Source organism: Lagenorhynchus albirostris, chromosome X (assembly GCF_949774975.1).
Source record: "Lagenorhynchus albirostris chromosome X, mLagAlb1.1, whole genome shotgun sequence".
In the NCBI taxonomy this organism is placed as follows: domain Eukaryota; kingdom Metazoa; phylum Chordata; class Mammalia; order Artiodactyla; family Delphinidae; genus Lagenorhynchus; species Lagenorhynchus albirostris.
In genome coordinates this window covers 5,505,328-5,525,632 of record NC_083116.1, presented here as the reverse complement: position 1 = coordinate 5,525,632, position 20,305 = coordinate 5,505,328, and the positions used below count along the sequence as shown (strand labels likewise).

At 43.7% G+C, this 20,305-nt stretch overlaps 1 protein-coding gene across 1 annotated transcript in view; it reads left to right on the top strand.

Moving 5' to 3' along the window:
- The window catches only part of AFF2 (ALF transcription elongation factor 2), a 487,094-nt gene that overhangs the window by 159,333 nt on the left and 307,456 nt on the right, over positions 1-20,305 (top strand). Inside the window, exon 3 of the mRNA XM_060137245.1 lies at positions 4,642-5,502. Within this exon, the coding sequence (XP_059993228.1) occupies positions 4,642-5,502 (861 nt within the window). The remainder of the gene's footprint in view (positions 1-4,641; positions 5,503-20,305) is intronic.

The window sequence follows — 20,305 nt, the reverse complement described above, 5'->3', positions numbered from 1 at the left end:
TATTAGCCACAATGAAATAAAAGAAAAAAAATGAACCTCAAAACTGAAATTATTTTGCTATTTCAGTTTTGAGGTTCATTTTTTACAGCAGTCTCCTAGCACAGTGGTCTTGCAATGCAATTATATTACTGATTTGTAGATAACATTAGAAGCAAACTGAGGCAGCTCTGCATTTGCCGAAGTAATAAGAGGCAAAAAGCTTAAATGAAGGAGTGCTGTTAGTCACGAGCCACAAACCAGACATGTAATTTATGCCTGAAAATACTTGGAAAATGCATTTCCTTGATGATGGAGAAATTGTGATTACTTAGAAAATAATGGCTGTGGAGGTTACCTTTAAGGAATCAACCAATTATCAAGAACGGGAAGTAAAGAATTGGCCAAATTGAAAGAAGCCTATAATTGATTGAAATGGCTAAATTCCATTTTTGCCATGTTTACAATGTGCAACCAGGACGGCTAAGAACCCCCTGCTCCTTAAAAAGGTTCTTAAGACTCGGGGAGGATGAAGAAGACGATTAGTGTGAACCAGAAGTTGCTATGTGTATAATGAGCGTCCATCATGTAGGTGGACATAAATGTATTTCAGGCCCCGTTGGGTTTTCTAGCCAGTGGATCTTATATCGACATCTTGAGAAATTTAAAAACTGGTTGACAGTTACCCACCTCCAGTGTTGGGAAGGCAGAGAGTTGACTCTGACGACCTGGTCCGTATTGTTAATTTTTTTTTTTTTTTTTTTTTTTTTTGCGGTACGCGGGCCTCTCACTGTTGTGGCCTCTCCCGTTGCGGAGCACAGGCTCCGGACGCGCAGGCTCAGCGGCCATGGCTCACGGGCCCAGCCGCTCCGCGGCACGTGGGATCTTCCCAGACCGGGGCACGAACCCGCGTCCGCTGCATCGGCAGGCGGACTCTCAACCACTGCGCCACCAGGGAAGCCCTGTTAATTATTTTGAGACTGTTGAGTGGTGGACTTCTTGAGGCTGTGTGTCTGTGTGTCCTCTGTGCCTAACCCAGCCTCATGAGTGTTTTGAATTTACCAGTGTGTGTTTTAGAATGACCATGGTAATTGCTCCTTGTAGCCACAGCACGTCTGTTACGGATCTTCCTTCAATCAGCAACTCAGAAAGTGTCACCAGTGAACTCAGCCTTGAACTATCTGCTATGTAGTTCTGGTCACAAGTCCCTCTGAGACAATTGCTGTGTGAGGAAGCTAGTTGAAGGGAACTGACCTCCCTTCATCCCCCCAGGTTATCCCAGCTCCACCCCTTATGCCATTAGTGTACAGGAAGGCCCTACGGTTGGACCTATTAACTTGGCCCCGTAACTCCATGTGCAGACATGCCTTCACCGAGTTAGACTTTAACACAGTTCTGCTTTTTAGTCAGCATAAGGAAAAGCCATGTGAAAAACGTCTTTGCATCTTCTGTAAAATTGGTGCTGAAAAAACGACTTGTTTTACTGTTCAGAGGTTCTCGTAACCTTGTAACCGAACCAACGAGAAGAATTCCTTTTCAGTATCCGGCAAACGTTTATCTCATTTAATGAATTAGGATGTGCTTCCTGCCATCAGACAAGAGAATTCTATAAGCTGTGAGCTTTTTCTTTTGGCCTTTAGCTATCGAGAAGCTCAAAGTTCAATTTGACGTTCAGTCACAGTAACCAAGTTAGCTTAACCTTTGCTTTTCTGGTTATGTACCCTTTACTCCAAGCCACTGCAAATCCTTTATTGATATAGGCAGGGTATGAATTATAATTTGATTCTGTTCAATTCAGCAACAATTTGCTGAGTACCTAGGATGCATCAGACATGGTACTAAGTGTTGAGGACATGAAGATGAATAAAAGGTAGTCTCTGACCTTGAAGAAAAGCCCATAGTTTTGTGCTGGAAAAGAACTTATAACTGTAGTAGACCCTGTGTAGTAGGAGGTGGATTTTCTAGACTTATTTGGAGAGCTTTCAATTTTCGTCTAATTTTAGTCATGTAGACAACAGTTTTAGACATTGGACAGCTTAGAAATTCTCCTAATTTCAAGCATATTTTAAAATCTAGAGATGGAAAAAAATTCTAAGCATGCATCAGAAACCCAGATCAGTAAAACAGTAAACCGAAATGAAGAGACGTTAAAACCTAAGCAGGGTCTCTCCACCGAAGATAAGATGGACATGTCCTTTTTACTTACTGCTGAAATATGAACAGGGATGTGACTAGCTTGCTTGCAAACAAATGGGCCTTGAGGTTCTTGGGTCCTGATGATGTTGGCCCAGAGAGAGTGAACGACTTCTCAGAACTTTGAGGTATTGTGGTGTTCTCTGTGACATCTGGGGGCAAAGTTCTGATTCTCTAGACCTGTCTTTCAATGAAAGTTCAAAGAATTTTCGGTAAATGATCAATGAACTGTCAATGAAAGGTCCATAACTTTGAGCTTCCTGGTAGCTAAGGCAAAAAGGGAAAGGTTATAGCATTCTCTTTGTCTAATGGAAGGAAACATGTCTTAATTCATTAAAGGAGACAATATAAATGGAGGCATTTAAAAATAGGAAATGAAATGGTGTTGTTTCCCTTTGTTGGGTCAGATCCTGAAGATGGCAGGTATCAGGCAATCATCTGGTCCAAGAGGTAAACTATTTGAGGGACCAGCACAGCCCTGCAAGTGTTTACAGCTTGCGTTGAATTCTACTGGGCCCTGACCACAATGAAATCTCTTTGTTTTTTAATTTAGGGATTGAATAGAGGCCGGTTTTGGCTGCTGCCCAAACGGTTCCTTGGGCACCTCCGTTGAAGGAGACCGCTATATACACAGAGTTTATTCTTGCCTTAGCTGAAAAGTAATGTCTGCCATTAAAACTGACAAACCTAGGGACTTTCAGGGAATAAAAGTGATTTCTGCCCTTCTCTACCTATTAAATTATGCCTTTCAAATGTACCTCTGAACATGGAGTGATTATTCAGCTGAGGATTATAAGGAACTGTAATTGTTTAATCACTCCTTCAGCACCAAGGTTGCATGTGATGCAATATAAGATGTTCCTGAGTATAAGAAAACTAAAACTGACATATATTTATTTGATTTCTAAAACTCCCCATCCCCCGTGGAGCCCTCTTAGCATATCATTAGCATGCTTTTCCTTAGTCTTTGAATATGATTTGCCCCGTGACCCGAGTTGAATGCTCTATGCAGTATGTGGGGATTATGGTAATAACAAGGCCAAGGTTCCCAGCTCGATTCCCTCTGGTTACTCCTTCTCTGGATCCTTTGCTGGGTCCTTCTCTTCTCTTAAAGGTTGACGTTCCACAGGGCTCTCTCCTGAGCCTGATCTTCTCATTCTTCGTTTCCTTTCCCTGGGTGATTTCATCCATTTCCAGCACTTCACCCTCCATTCATCCGCACACTCTCCCGTCGTGACATACAGAGAGCAGCACGCAGCCATACATCCTAGGTTTAGCCTGAGAAGCCAGGCTTGAATAGGCACACACCAGGTGTTAAGGGCGTGTGAGCAACCTTAGATGTGACACATCTGTCTTCAGTGGAGGTTGTACCAGTGGGGAGGTAGTCACCCCCTCCTGTACATGGAGAGCTGGCCTATGACTCCTGGGACATGGAGGCTACACAGGGTGGCCGTCTTCCCCAGGCGCTGGCCCTGCTGCCAGGTGGCTCCATGGGTGCTGGTAGCCTTCTTTCATTGCAACATCTTGGGCCAGGATGATGCAGCCTAGACACAAAGCAGCCCTTTGCCCCTGAATTCAGCAGCTGGTTTTGATAACACCTTTGGCAGGTAAAGAGAATAGACTAAAACGTCCTTGTGTTGATTCTCCATATAGAATGATGTAGTTGCCAACTTTGAAAATCGGACTTTGTTTTGATTTACTTAACCAACAGTTTAAATTCTTGAATAAATTTTTCTAAACCCTTGAAAAGACAGAGGAGAGCTTGAGTCACTGTTGATGAACAGTTTGCACCATTTCAAAGTAAACGAGTATGAATCATCAATATGTAAACAGAGTTGCCCCCAGAATATGTAGGCAGACACCAGTAATTTATGCAGTCTTTGATTAAAAGGAATTGGATTCACTTTAGTCATACGTTAGCTCAGTTCAATGTTGTTTAAGCCCATGCCTTTTCTAAACTGAATGTAGTCATGATAGCACAGTTTAACTGACTTCCTTATCCAACGGGCTAAGGCTTTTTCATGGTGTAATGTAGCACAAAGGGCTGACATGTCAAGAACAGACATAAGGCGAACATTCTATTATAATTCCAATGATCAGTAAGCGGAAGTTGTTAATCACAGTGTAGAATGTACAGTTCAACTCATTGGACCTAAATTAAGTTATTTCGCTAATAAAATTCGTAAGCAACGTAATTTAAAACTTTCTCCCAATGAGCGTGTTTAAGTAAGAACAGGCCAGGGAGTATACAGACATTAATCACACAGCTCATTCCAAGAGGCTCTTTCAACAGTGTTATTGATTTTTTTCTCTTACATAGCACATGAAATGTATGAAATTATATGGCAGCATGAGAATTTTAAAGAACCCTATATGCTCGTCTACTTAGGGCATCTGTATGAAACATTAACATTAGGAAACACAAACCTATTCATTCTCTCTCCTCCCACCCCCATCTTTTTGTTATTTTAGACAAACAAAGGTGATGCACTTGCCAACCGAGTCCAGAACACGCTGGGAAACTATGATGAAATGAAGGATTTGTTAACTAACCATTCTAATCAGAATCATCTAGTGGGAATCCCAAAGAATTCCGTGCCCCAGACTCCCATCAACAAAAACGAACCAAGCTTTTTTCCAGAACAAAAGAACCGAATGATCCCACCTCATCAGGATAGCACTCACTCCTCGGCACCGATGCCTCCACCTTCGGTTGTGATACTGAATTCAACTCTCATACACAGCAACCGGAAGTCAAAACCTGACTGGCCACGAGACAGTCAGAACACTAGCATGGTACCGGCCAGCCAGGCTGGCAGTCAGCCCAACAAAACGCAGCCCCCAACACAGGACCAGCCCCCTGCCAGACTGGAAGACTTCTTTGTCTACCCAGCTGAACAGCCTCAAGTTGGAGCAGCTGAAGAGTCAAACCCATCTGCAAAGGAAGACGGTAACCTCAAGTCCGGTGGAGGGGATACGTTCAAAGAAATCTTTCAGTCCAGCTCCCCAGAAGAATCTGAATTCACACTGCAGGCGCCTGGGTCTCCCCTAGTTGCTTCTTCTTTATTAGCTCCCAGCAGTGGCCTCGTGGTTCAAAACTTCCCACCAGGGGTTTACTGCAAAACGAGCGTGGGGCAGCAAAAACCAACCGCATATGTCAGACCCATGGACGGCCAGGACCAAGCCCCGGACATCTCTCCCACGCTGAAACCTTCAATTGAATTCGAGAACAGCTTTGGGAATCTGTCATTTGGGTCACTCTTGGATGGCAAACCCAGTGCACCCAGTTCAAAGACTAAACTGCCAAAGTTCACCATTCTCCAAACAAGTGAAGTAAGTAATTTTTAAAGTTTTGTTTTGTTTCTTTTCGTTTTGTTTCGTACCTTCTTGAGCTGTAGACGAGACTCTTCAAGGTCAGAGTCTGAGTCTTGATCTCCTGTCACTTGTGACTTGACCGATTAACACTCTGCAAATACAGTTAAATCTCCGTAATTTGGAATGACAAAAGGCGAGGTCAGTCTGAGCGAGTGAAAAGTTGGAGTTATAAAATAGTTTCAGAGAATGCATTTGTAGTAATATTCTGTACAAATCAATCACATTGGAGATTTTCATTGGTCCTAAGCAGGATGAGGTACATGAAAAGACTGTGAGTCACCCTAGGCCTTCAGTAACTGATAGCGTATCATAAACATAAAACACAGAAGTTCCTTAAGGTACGAGGATGTACAAGTGTGATTTGCTGGAACCGGAAGTGGAAGGCATTCTTTAAGAATCGTAGTTTCTTGAGCGCTTGCAGGGCTGTTCCTTGGCAAGATCTTGACATTATCTTCCGTGTCCCTCAATCTTCCCTTCTGCATCACCTTCTTCTACAGATGCCTACCTAACCCTCTTGTACTACCTTGATCCCTTCTGTCAAAGCCAAAAGCATTGCCTTATAAAAGAGAAGTCCAGAGGGGCCAAAGCCTCTCCCAAAGGAATGAATCGCTAACGATTGGATCTCAGGCCTTGTGGCCCCTGGGTGGGGGGCATATATTGGGTGCCTCTCAGGTGCCACCATGTAAGCGGCTGTCTACTGCACCTCAAGCGCCTGACTGCAGAAGAAACCACTGCTTTCACTGGTGACTGAAGGCTTGAAAAGACACGGAGGAAGAAAGTAGGTTGAAATTCTTACTCGATAGGACTCACAGACAGTCTGTCTGAACTATTGCAGAGTCCGAGTTAGTGGTGTCTGAATTAGAGAAGTCTGACCACATGTACCCTACAGGTCTTCTTTTATTCACACTCAGCAGATGTGCTGATCTCAGAGGACGATGGGAACACCAAGGAAGGGAGGACGGGGGCCCTTGGTTTGGATTTGCTCAATGCATGTTTTGAGTATTATTTCATTTCTCAGGCGGTTTTGCTGTTGGTATCATCATCAATCATCAGGTCTCGTCAAGCTTCCTCCCAAGTATCTCTCCAGTCTGTCACCTCTTCACCCTCACCGCCTTCGAAGCGCCCGTGAGCATCTCTTGCCTGGGCCGCCTCCTGTCTGGTGTCCCTCCCTCTAGGCTCACCTCTCTTTCAAACCATCTTCCATCCAGGCCGATCCAGTGGGCAGATCTGACCATGTCACTCTCTGCTTTGGATTCTTCAATGCCTTCTCATTGCTTCCAGGAAACAGTCCAAATTTCTTAGTCCCACATACAAAGCTCTTCACTCTCTGATTTCATACTCCCTTCCCGACCTCATACTTCACGACTTCTTCACGTGCAGATGAGATCTCAGCCACGCGGAGCTACCTGTGGTTCCCCGTCGTGTCCTGCTTTGTCACGCTTCCTTGCTTTTGTGCCTGCTATCTCCTCAGCCTAGAATGTCTCTCCCTACCCTCCTTTGTCTTCCTGGTGAAGTCCTGTTTCTCCTTCAAGTCTACTTGGTTGTCACTTTTCTCCATGAAAGCTTCCCTGATTCCACGAGGCTTAATGACAAAGTCCTTTCTCTGGGCTTGCCGAGCGCCTTATATACACCTTGGCTGGCACTGACGTCATTGTATGGTAGTTACTCGTTTATGTGTCTGTCTCCTCTATTAGACTGTGAGCTCCCTGAGAGCAAGGAATGTCTCGTTCTTCTCTGTATCCCAAGTGCCTAGCAATCGCCTGGCACATAGTAGATACTCAATAAATGTTTGTTGAATGAATGAACTTCAAAAATCGTTACTTGATTACATTTCCTAAGCCATAATGTTAATCAAATAACACGAACAAAGGTAAACAATTGCTAGAAGATCCATTCTCAGTTCTATTTCCTTAATTGTACTCTGTCTGCCTGTGTCTTACTCTATTCTTGTCCTGCATGGTCATTTGGAAATCCTAAATCCTAATTTCCACCTGATGACTTAATACAGGAGTGTGATACTTAAAAGCCAGAAAGCAACCTACTTTGAAAGAGGGGGAGCCTAGTGGGAGGTGGGACATCATTCTTGCCCCGTCTCTCGCCCTGGTCTCTTCTGCTCTTCTTTCTTTACACGGCAGTGCTGTTACTCAGGACTGGTCTGGAAATAGCATTGGCCCATCAAGAAGTCTGTTATCCTGTATCAACACCTCATTGGCAGAGTGACAGCTCACAGACCCACTGAGATCCACTCCACTGTAATCCTCTCTCTCATACATTCTCAACATGGCTGGCCCAGATTCAGAACCGACTCCATGCTTTCACTCAGTGCTCGGGCACAGCAATGAGAGGTACATTTCCAAAGAGAGTCTGAGCTGTCATCAGCTCTGGTGATGGTGCCCCACGGAGCAGCCTATGTGTACGCAGCCTTTAGTGACGGTACAAACAGACTTCGGTAGAGCCTTGTCTGAAAAATGGGTCGGATGCAATGAAGTCATGATAAGAGATCAATGAAGAAAGTACTTATTTTAAAGTATAGGTGTCAAGGAAGGATTTGAAGGAGGGGTAGAGAGAAGCTTAGGGCCCTAAGGTCAGGAGAGTAATATACAGGTTTCAAGGGCAATGTGAAAACCAAAAATAAGCGGAAAGGGAATGAGAAGTTAGCCAGCCTAAGAGAGAACTTAGAAGATTAAAACGTGAGCGGAAGTACAGACAGGGTGGGGCCTTATGGAACTTTGAACCTAATGGAATTGATGTGGCTGAAACTCTGACCGAGTCTGGACATTCACCCTGTTAAATCTTGATGTACTTTCCAAAAGCACTTAGCATTAGAATTCAGCCCCAGTCCCTGGCGCCAAGAGTTCCAGGCCTGGGGTTCTGGGTCTCTGGTCAAAGTAACCATCTACAATGAGTGGTAGCATTATTTTGAGTTATTACTGAAAAGGCTCGTCCACAGAGCAGGCATAGGATTTCTTTGAGCTTTCCCAGCTCTTTCCCTGGCTCAAGTGACAGGAGGCTGATGTGTGTTCATGAAGTGTATTTGGGCCGAGTGGGGGGTTGAATGACCAGGAAAAAGACACGTTCTAAGATACACGAATAAGCAGATATGAAGATATTAGTGAGTTGAGAGATCATAAACTATTTATTATTGGAATGAAATGTGCATGTGTGTGTGTGTGCCCTTATTTGTTTCTGTGTCTACACTTGTGTACGTAGTGGAGACATTTTAATTATTTCCCATCCTTGAAACTTTCCTTGCTTCTTAGAATTTCTGTACCGATAATAAGGATACTAATAAATACTAACTAAAAAGGATACTAATAAAATCCAGCTTTCTTGCCAAAGGTCGGCTTTTCAATGGAAGCACGCTTTTTAAACAAATGATTTGTTTAAAAGCTTAACTCACTATCTTTCCAGGAAACAAACAAACAAACAAACAAAAGACTGATGTGTTCTGCAGTTGCGCTTAGAAGACTTCTCTGTGAACTGCATCTGAAAACAGTAAAAGACCTATTTATATCAAGTGGAAACTGAGGGTTGCTTGCAGATGGTGTTTCATTAGGAAACGAATTTGTTAATAAATGCAGCTTTATACATGATTTCATTACAGATGTTTTTGCTTATTTTTTCATTAGGATAAAAAAAATCTGCCTCTACGGTTTCTGTGTGGCTGCCCGAGTGCACCCAGCTCACGAATGTTAAGTTCCCACCGTTCTCTGCAGTTCTCACACAAGGGACCTGAGCTTCCTATCCACGTACAATAAATAAAGCTAATTACAGCCGCAGTGTTCACTGCATAGGGTATAAAACGAGGCAGGCACAGGCACAAATGCAGCAATAACTTTCAGCTGGCGGACAAAGGGAGCCACTAAGATGAGCTAAAGCCAAATCCCATCATTCATATATGTATTCAGCGTTTCCATCCAATAAGCTTTCACTCCAATAAGCTTCCATAAGTACAGTATGAATGTGTGGAGTGTCATCACCATAAAGGGTCATTTGCTTTCCAAGGTGCTCTTGGCTGTGACCTAAGACTATCTGAGGTTCCAGTTGCCTCGAAATTAGGAGCCTCTTCGAAAAGTTGAACGGAACTGAAGGGATGATGGGATTTGGCTTTAGCTCATGTTAGTGGCTCGCTTTGTCCGCCAGCTGAAAGTTATTCCTCGCATTCGTGACTGTGCCTGCCTTGTTTTATATCCTATGCAGTGAACGCTGTGGCTGTAATTAGCTTTATTTATTAAACGTGGATAGGAAGCTCAGGTCCCTTGTGTGAGAACTGCAGAGAAGGGTGGGAACTTAACATTCATGTGCTGGAAGCACCCGGGCAGCTACACAGAAACCGTAGAGGCAGATCCTTCCAAGAACGGAAGGCCGTCCAGCTGCTGCACGCAACCCATGCTAAGCATTTTTCACCTGATGTACGTCGTGAATTTCTTTTTTTGCCCATTCTTATGGAAATAAAATAGTATTCAGTCTAAGGCTCTCACTGCTTTAATCCCCACCTGGGAATGAATGGAGAAACCTTGGAAAGGCCTCACACTTTCACGGGTACCAGCAGAGACCTTGACCTTAAGATGTATCCCATAGAAGCGTAGGATCCAGAAAGCTTTGTATGTTCTCTGCCCGTCCATTGCATAGTAGTTGCTTTTTTCTTTGTGCTTTTTGACTAACTCTTCCAATTGCTTGGTCTCATTGGGATTAAAATTCATTTTCCTCACCACCCCTCTTCCTTTGCCCTCCGCCCCCAGCAACTTCAGTGTCTCTCTAAGCTGAATGAAGTAGCCTTCGCCGAGCATCTGAAAAGCATCGTCAGTAATGCCAGTAGAACTTGGAGCCCCACATTCTTTGTGATGGAGAGGTCCGAGATGCTGGGAGAGGATTTATTTAAGGTTGTCATATTTCGCTGATTAAAAAAAGGTGTCTTGGGGAGGGGCGGCTGAGACCACCGTCACAATCATAAGGGTGTCTCACCAGAAAGTGACGCATAGCTGTAACCCCAGAAGGTTTCACGGAGACAGAATGCAAGATAGATTCTTTAATAATTTTTATTTTATATTGGGGGACAGTTGATTTACAATGTTGTGTTCGTTTCAGGTGTACAGCAAAGTGGTTCAGTTATACATATATCCATTCTTTTTTAGATTCTTTCCCATATAGGTTATTACAGACTACTGAGTAGAGTTCCATGTGCTATACAGTAGGTCCTTGTTGATTATCTGTTTTATATATAGTAGTGTGTACATGTTAATCCCAAACTCCTAACTTATCCCTCCCTCCACACCTTTCCCCTTTGGTAACCATAAGTTTGTTTTCGAAGTCTGTGAGTCTGTCTCTGTTTAGTGAAGTCAGACAGAAAAAGACAAATATCATATAACATCACTTATAAGGGGAATCTAGAAAGATGGTACAAGTGAACTTATTTACAGAGTAAGATAGATTTTTTTTCTTTTGCGGTACGCGGGCCTCTCACCGTTGTGGCCTCTCCCGTTGCGGAGCACAGGCTCCGGACGCGCAGGCTCAGCGGCCATGGCTCACGGGCCCAGCTGCTCCGTGGCATGTGGGATCCTCCCGGACCGGGGCACGAACCCGTGTCCCCTGCATCGGCAGGCGGACTCTCAACCACTGCGCCACCAGGGAAGCCCAGTAAGATAGATTTTGAACTTGATCTTGAATACTGGGTGGAATCACAATAGGTGAAGAGGGATCTGCAGGGCAGGACCATTCACGTGCGTGCAAATTAGTGATGGGTGGAGAGACTGTCAGGTACAAAAAAGGGAGATAAGAACATACAAGGTATATTCTGAGCATAGGCCGGTTTGTCTGTGACTGAGGGTTTATCGGACCAAAGTGAGCTGGGGCTCAAAAAGCCAGAGACTTAAGTGTCTTGAATGCCTAGGTGATGTGGTATCCAGATTGTGATGCTGAACTTGAAACCCCACTGTCCCAGGGGCTTCATGGGTGGTGGCCTAGGAACTCTCAGGCCAATCCCTGTCACCGACTCAAGCAGTAATTTCTGAGCTCCTGTGTTCTCTATTCCCTTACCCGAAAGCACATCTCATTTCTTGCTCTGTAGGCATCGGTTTTCCTCCGCCTGCTTTCCCAAGGCTCTTTCTAGAGCAGTGCTGAAATGGTTGTTGCAAACGACGCTCTCCTCCCCTGTCCTTCCTTAGCCCCTCTCCCTCCATTTTCTCTAGTCAAACTCGGGAAGAGAGCTCAACTTTGGCCTAGTAAAGATTGTGCAAATGCCTGGGTGTTTTTTAATTTCCCCCCTCATCTCCTCAAGTCCTCTTCTTTAGCATATATATTTCTTTTCTAAGGCTGTATGTAAGTGATTCAGCCATCAACATCCTGGAACCATGTCAGCTATTTCAACATTCCATTTTTTTAAATTAATTAGACTGTTTGGTTTCAGTGCAACAGTCTTGGTGCTCTGTGCTTTTAAATCCCTTGTCACTTTTAACACTTTTCTTTTTTTTTTTTTTGGTTGGAAAGATTGATTTACTCTTATTCTGAAAGGAAACCTTTAATTTTTATACTATGCCAATTAAAATCATCATTAATAAGCATAGATTTTAAAACATTGCTATTTATTCATCACTTTAGTAATCCTCTGTGGGGGGATGTGTGGTATATTACAAAGTACAGTTTGAACAAGGTCTCCTGAGATGTGGGTTTCACTTCTGGCCCGGACTTGCTGCCTGAACTTGAGAGAGTGAGTTTACCTCTCTAGGCCTCTCGTTAGATGGGGAATTCAGATTAGCTCATCAGTGAGGTTTCTTCCAGCAGTAAATCTCTGAGGGCGTGCTTCTCCTTTGTGGTTAAGCCCAAACCCACCTTGTTTGTAAAGGTCCTTCAGCTGTTGCCTCCCTCCAAGAGTGTGGGCCTTGACAGCCTGGAGTGTGTGAGCCTTGTCTGCCCACCTCTCAGTCCCAACCTTCAGAACAGTTGGGGAATTTTGAAGACTTGGCCAATATGGGCAGACTAGAATTGGATCTTCTTTTGGGATTGGATACCAATTCGGCGTGGAGTATTATTATATTTCAGCTCATTTTTTAAAGAAACATAAACAGCTATAGGCTGCATTTCACTGAAAGACACCAAGCTGTGAACTCAGGAAATAGTGTCCTAATCCTTTTGTCACCACCCACTAACATAATGAAAGATGGAGAACTTCTGTTTTCACATGACTTCTAGGAAAATATTTTGACAGATTCAGTATGCAGTAAAGCGATAAGCTTTTGTTACGTGTGTTCCAAATCATCCTGTTATCACTGGATATATCGATTAGCTTAGTACATTCTGAGCCAGTCGTAAAAAACAGACTGTTCACATTCTGTGCTAAAGAATAAGAAAAATTGACGGGTAGATAACCATATTGATTCAAGCCAAACAGTGAATGCGAAGGGCTTTAGAAAGGAGTTATAAAACTCTTTATGGCTGTTGTAAGTCTCTTAAGTATTTTTTTTAATTGACGTGAAAGCAAACGATCTTATAATTGACTATCTTTTTAAAAAGTGCTATGCTTTGGTTACCGAATAGAGTTTATAATATAGGTGACAATAACAAAAGCCTATCACCTTTATACTTATGGTTTACACTTGCTTTCATATACATCATCTTATTTTTTTCCAGCTTTATTGAGGTGTAATTGACAAATAACAATTGTATATGTTCAAGGTGTACAGCTAGATGTTGTACACCTTGATGTTTTGATATACATAAACACTGTGAAATAACCTCCACAATCATGCTAACGATTGTGTATGTGGTGAGAACACAAAATCTACCCTCTTAGCAAATTTCAAGCGTAGAGTATGGTATTATTAACTATAGCCACCACGCTGTATATTAGGTCTCCAGAACTTATTCATCCTGCATAACGGAAACTTTGTACCCCTTGACCAATATCTCCCCATTTCCCCCAAATCCCCAGCCATCTTATTTTGATTTGATTCTCACGGGGCCTGGGATTATTAGCATTCTCGTTCCACAGATGCAGAAATGTAGTCTGGGAGAGACCAAGGGTTACTTGCCTAAAGTCACCCAGCCAGCAAATGGCAATGCTGGGACTAGAACCCAGGTCATCAGTGCCATTTCCATGATGCCATGGAAATTCAATTTTCTAAAATTTGCTTCTCTACTGGCATGTAAGGGGCAAGAGAATAATGAGCTGAATCCAGCGTAAGTTGAAATTCCCCTGATGGGTTCATATTTCAAAAGTCAGGGGCCAAACCTACCAAAAGAGCAATTTTTCCTATGGTATTACAGGTTACACTCATGTGTTTTTCATTTACAAATATGGTGAGAAGTAGTGTTTTTGCAATATTCCTAAATGAGTAACATATGACACAACTTGTTAGAGGACGTCTTCTTGGTTCATGAAGTTTCTGAGTTTTTGTCTATTTGGTAGCATGACTTTAGCAGAATGATCAGACAACAGAGGTAAAAGCTGGATTTCTGTGGCTGAAACACAGCCATCCTCTAGATAAACGTTAGGTGTGAATGAGGGGTCAGTTAAAAGCGGGCATGTAAATAATTGTTATAGAAGGAGTAAGAAGTCTCTCAAATGTTTGAGCCCCCCAAGTATAGTAATAGAAAAAACTTACAGATCATCAAATTTCAAGAGTACTTAGCAAGGAGCAGGAAGGGTCCCTGGCTTTTATCCGTAGATGCTGAATGGGTGAGTCTCCCTGTACCTTAGCAAAAGAATGCAGGGAATCCATCGACTGCCTACTCAGAAAATCACTGTGAGAATCCGTGAACTAAGTAGCTGTGAAAGTTCTTTGAAAACTTTACCAGGGTCTGGAAATGGGAGATATATTTGTTTTCCATAGACGGCCATAACAAAGTATCATAAACTGGGTGGCTTAAACACCAGAAATTTATTCTCTCACAGTTACAGAGGCTAGAAATCCAAAAAGGTATTGGCAGGGCTGAGCTCCCTCCGAAGGCTCTAGAACAGGATTCTTCCTGGCCTCTTCTAGCTTCTGGTGGCCCCAGGCATTACTTGGCTTGTAGACCCATCACTCCACTCTCTGCGTTCGTCTTCACGTGGCCTTCTCCTCTGTATGTCTCTCTGTATCCTCTCCTCTTCTTAAAAGGACATCAGTAATTGGATTTAGGGCTCACTCTACATCCAAGATGATTTCATTTCTAGATCCTTAACTAGTTACATCTGCAAAGACCATATTTCCAAAGAGTTACATTCTGAGGTTCTAGGTAGATATGAGTTTTGGGGGGACACGAGTCAACCCACTACGAGAAGTGTCATTTCTTCGCACATCCCAGACTGGGAATGGAGGGAGGCCGGTAGTGTTCATTATGAAAAACCCAAGCCAGTCCACAAGAGGGAGGTGGGCTTCTGCACCTCAGAACTGAATTCAGGTTTAGTCCGCAAAGGTTCTGAGCTAACTTCTCTTTAAGCTCTTCACTTTGACTGTGGATAAACTGTTAAATACAGTTGTGGAGAAGTGATTTTTAAAAATCCTTTAGATAGTAGCTATAATGTTTCTTCCTAATTAAGTAATAGAGAAAAAAGAATTTGTTAATGCAGTTGACTTGATTATGAACTGGAGCTTAGGTGGGCAATTTTTTCCATGAAGTAAATATTTTCAGCTTTGTGGGACACACAGTCTGGCAAATCCTCAACTCTGTCACTGTAGCATGGGAACAGCCATAGACAATACGTAAATGAAGGGGCATGGCTGTATGCCAATACAATTTTATATGTGAATACCAAAACTCAAATATCCCCTATTTCCATGTTTCACAAAATATTCTTTTGATTTCTTTCAACCATCTTACAGTGTAGAAACCATTCTTAGCCTGTGAGCCATACCAAAACAGGCCGTTGGCTGCATTTGACTTGCAAAACAGTGTGCTGACCCCTGGGCTAGATCTAGACAAAGCTTCAGACAGCAAAAAACATTGGCTTGCTCTACCTGTCATCAATAGGAAGATGGCTTTGAGAAGAGAGGGGAGGAAGGTCAGCTCTACAACCTGCAGAGAGCAGAATCCTGGGTCAGGAAAGGTGCTGGTGGTGAAGGTAGAGCTGGCCGGTGGGGGAGAGGCTCCTCCAGGCCTGCAGGCAGATGGATAAGAAGGCTTGGTACCCAGGATTAGAAATAGTCTTCACACCACAAATCACGTCTCTGCCCAGGAGGGTTCTCTTTCCTTAGTGACTCATGGGGTGAAGGTCATTTTCTCTTTTGCTTTCTTAGAATTGGAGTGCCTAAGCTCCTAGGAACAGGGGACCATTTACGTGCTCGGTCTGGGCTCAGAATCACAGATGCAAAGAGATGATCTCAGAGATAACCAGTAAAAGGAAGCTGGTCCTATCTTTTTGTTTTTTTTGTGGGAGTCCCTGTAGGGACATTTTTTTAAAAAAATTGGAGTATAGTTGCTTTACAATGTTGTGTTAGTTTCTGGTCCTATCATTTTATCGAGGGAGAAGAACCTAGTCTAAACCCAATTAGGATTCTGGACTGGGAGGACAAAAGTGTGTATTTGACTTGGGTGTGGGGTGGAAGGGATTTCTAAGATTCTAGGAATAGCATGTCCTCTGGTATAGACTGTGACTTTGGGTTAAGTGGGGTGAAAGGGCTGATGGTCTGTGGAAGCCCCTATAGGCTCTTCATAGCCGGCGTGTGGGGTGTTTGTGTATGCATGTGTACATATGCCTGTGCCGTTGTCCGTGTGTCTCTCTGGGGGAACCTGCGAAAGCAGTGGAATTCTGGGAGGAGAAGGCTAGAGAATGATGGCTTTCTTGGTACTTCATGAAGCTTTTGCCCAGCCTCCACGGCAGTACTAGGTTCTGAGGTGACTTAGAATGAAAGAGTGATAGGAGAAAGGATCTATTTTGTTGAGGTTTTAAAGGTGAGATGAGGTTGAGCTGAAGCTTCAAGTTGAAATGCGTGGGTTGATGGAAAAAAAGGATGTTGAAATAAATGGACTGTGTAAAGCCTTGGCAGTTGGTTGGAGTTTCGAGGGCTGTGCTTTTTATGATATAAGCAGTGATAGCTCACTGCTTAAAGTATGTACCATTGAAGAATGCTACAACTGTGTTGCAATTTCATTAAATAGGTTGCTGATGGGAGAAGTGGCTGCCATCTTGCAGTTCCAGGGGTCACCATTCACATAGACTCTACAATGGGACTGATGACTCCTGAAGCTGGTTAAGGAGATGACCCTGGTTTTAGAGCAAACCTATTCTTTGACCTTCCTCTGCCTTTCAGCATCCCCTGTTCATCCAGGTCTTGATGTAAACTTACTGGGGAAGCCGGCTTCCCAAGGGACATCCAGAAATGCCCTCCCAGGCACCTGCTGGAAATGAAATCAAGACGCTCACCCTGAGTGGAGTCTCACCAGTTGGTCTCTCCTTTGTACTGAGACACCCAAACTATCTCTCTGCAGCTCTACTCTATTTACTTGAACAAATGTGGCCTTCGGATCACTGGGGAGATGGGAAGATCTAACATGCCTTCCCAGGCAAAAAGAACCCACATCAGAGAGTTAAGTCTGAATCCACAATCCACCTAAAATTAATCTCAAAGAAAATAGTTTTGTTGGATATTTGAGTGCAACATCTGGCCCAAGGCCAAACGTATAAACAACAGTGTAACATTTTGAGTTGTTCACATTGAGTCTGATATCATGAATTGGGCTGATTTAAATCTGAAAATATTATCATATGCATTGTTGGAAAGATCCATTAGAAGAGACTGCGTATCTCATATCTTCTTTTATTGATTGACTTTATTTATTCATTCAACAAACTTTTATTGAGCACCCACTGTGCTAGGAGCTGGAAGACTGAGATAATGAAGACATGTTGCCTGATCTTAAGTAGCTTAAGTCAGGGCATACGGACACAAAAGCAGAAAAATCACAGTGAAATGTAATAGATGGTTGTTCACTATTCTGTGGGAACTGAGAGAATGATGAAGGGTGTCTGAAATGTTCAGAAAAGCTTCCTGAAGGAAGTAGTAACTTGAGTGCTAGCTCTTGAAGTGTGATTAGAAGTTTTCTTGGTGAAGAAGTGGCCGTATAGGCACTCTACCATGTAAAGCCACATCAAGTTGTAAGTGAGCCCGTTGACTCCTGGGATTCATGAGACACAAAAGAATCAGCTGTGTTTGGGGAGTTAGGAGGAGACTTTTTAAAATTAATTAATTGATCTCTTTAATTTTGGCTGCGCTGGATCTTCGTTGCTGCGCGCGGGCTCCCTCTAGTTGCGGCGAGCGGGGGCTACTCTTACGTTGCGGCGAGCGGGGGCTACTCATTGTGGTGGTTTCTTTTTTTTTTTCTTGCGGTACGCGGGCCTCTCACCGCTGTGGCCCCTCCCGTTGCGGAGCACAGGCTCCGGACGCGCAGGCTCAGCGGCCATGGCTCACGGGGCCCAGCCGCTCCGCGGCATGTGGGATCCTCCCGGACCGGGGCACGAACCCGTGTCCCCTGCATCGGCAGGCGGACTCCCAACCACTGCGCCACCAGGGAAGCCCGCGGTGGTTTCTTTTGTTGCAGAGCACGGGCTCTAGGCGCGCGGGCTTCAGTAGTCGTGGCACGTGGGCTCTAGAGCGCAGGCTCAGTAGTTGTGCAGAGGGCCTGAATTGCTCCGCGGCATGTGGGATCTTCCCGGACCAGGGCTCGAACCCGTGTCCGCTGCAGTGGCAGGCGGATTCTTAACCACTGCGCCACCGGGGAAGTCCTGAGGAGGAGACCCCCCCCTTTTTTTTTTTTTTTTTGCGGTACGCGGGCCTCTCACTGTTGTGGCCTCTCCCGTTGCGGAGCACAGGCTCCGGACGCGCAGGCTCAGCGGCCATGGCTCACGGGCCCAGCCGCTCCGCGGCATGTGGGATTTTCCCGGACCGGGGCACGAACCCGTGTCCCCTGCATCGGCAGGCGGACTCTCAACCACTGCGCCACCAGGGAAGCCCAGGAGGAGACTTTTAATGCTGTGAGTACAGCACATGATGTTGTAGAAAAGTCACGTTGGCGGGGTGGGGGTGGGGGTGGGGGTATGGGTATGGGGGAATTGGCAGGAGAGTAGGGGAAAGGGAGTTGATGTTGTCATAGGGCTGGTAAGGTTTGAGGCAGAAAGAGTACTGAGCAGGCTGTTGAAATATTCCAGGCCAGAAATGCTAGCAGTTTGAATTAGGGCCGATTTTGAGGTAGATTTTTAAGGTTGATTAGATGAGATTCGGTGATTAATTAGATGGGCCATTGAGAGGAAGCCCGCGGAGAGGATCTAAAACGACTCTGAGGTTTCTGGCTGGTGACACCATTACCCAAGATTCTTTTCTTTGACACCCAAGTCTTCACAAAGCAGATAAGTTTCTTTCTTTTATCTCTTTTATTGTCATGCTGTCATGATATTATAGGCTTTGAATGTCATGATATTTGATTAATGTTCGCACAGTGCTTCTGCAAAGCTTTATATGAAAAATCATGATTATTTTCTTATGCTCCAATGAAGGATTTATTTCCTATAAATGGCCTTTTTTGATTCACCACTTAAAATTAATGTGTTAACTCAGAAAGATTTTATTAGTACTTTAGAGAACATGGGAAAATATGCTGAATACTTTCTTAGAAATCATAGAAGTGGAAATGAAATTTCCTATAAGTTATGGAGTATATTAAATATTAAATCATGTTTTGTATTTTGTAATTTTTGGAAGTCAAATGAACACATTACCAGTTGCATTTCTCTTGTAGTGATAGCTGTGGACTTTGCTATGATCTTCCCCGATTTTTTTTTTTCCTTTGGACTCGAGCTGTCTACACAGGGCACCTGCTTACAATGGAGAGCTGCGGTTAACTTTCCATTCCACACCACCATTCCCCCCCCCGCCCCCCGCCGCCCCGAGATACAATCTTTAGTGACAAAGCACATCTTTTGTTTTTGGTAGACTTGGTGTAGGGTTATGATGACTGACCCTCTATATAAATTGTTACCTGGAAAACTGTTCAGCTCTACTTCCTTGCCTTTGTTTGGTGGACATGTTGATTGCCATTCAGTTAAGGTGATGAATTTCTGGTGTGGAGGCAGAAGAAAGGACTAGAATTGAAACTAATTGAAACTAGTGCAAACTAAACTAATTGAAACTAGTGCAAACTAGAATTTGCACTCCATAGTTTCTAGGATTCAAATGGTGTTTTTCAATGATAGCAGAATTAATCATAATAATATATTTACCTTACTTATCCACTCCTGTTCTCAACTGTTTGAAATTCTCTCTGTAACTTCTCTATACTTTCTTATTTTGAAATTATTCTAAACACAGAGAGGTTGGGAGCTGAGAGCCTCACTGTTTGCAGTGAACAACATGGAAGCCGGATGCCAGGAGACCTCACCAAAGGCCTCACCATGACTAAGTTATAGAGCTGAGCCTGAACTCTAGACTGGTAGCTCAGTACATTAAGTTAAAAGAACAAAGCAATCAGCATCTTAAAGAACAGCTGTACAAGTTATAGAATTAGACGTTCTTGATGATGGAAGGACTCTGCAAAGCCAGTAAGTCCAGCTGGCTTAATAGAAATGCATTAGTCGGCTATTAGGCTGCACATTTCTCACCCAGGAATGGGAAAGTCCTTAAAAGCCACAGGTGAAACCTTCATGTGCGAGCGCTTGCATCAAAAATAATCAAGTGCAACGTGGCACTTGGCCACTTTTCACAACTCAGAGTTACAGATACAAGTTCCTTAGTTCGGGCAGTCCAGCAGATATATTAGCCATAGGGAAAAAACAACATCTAGCTTCTTCTAA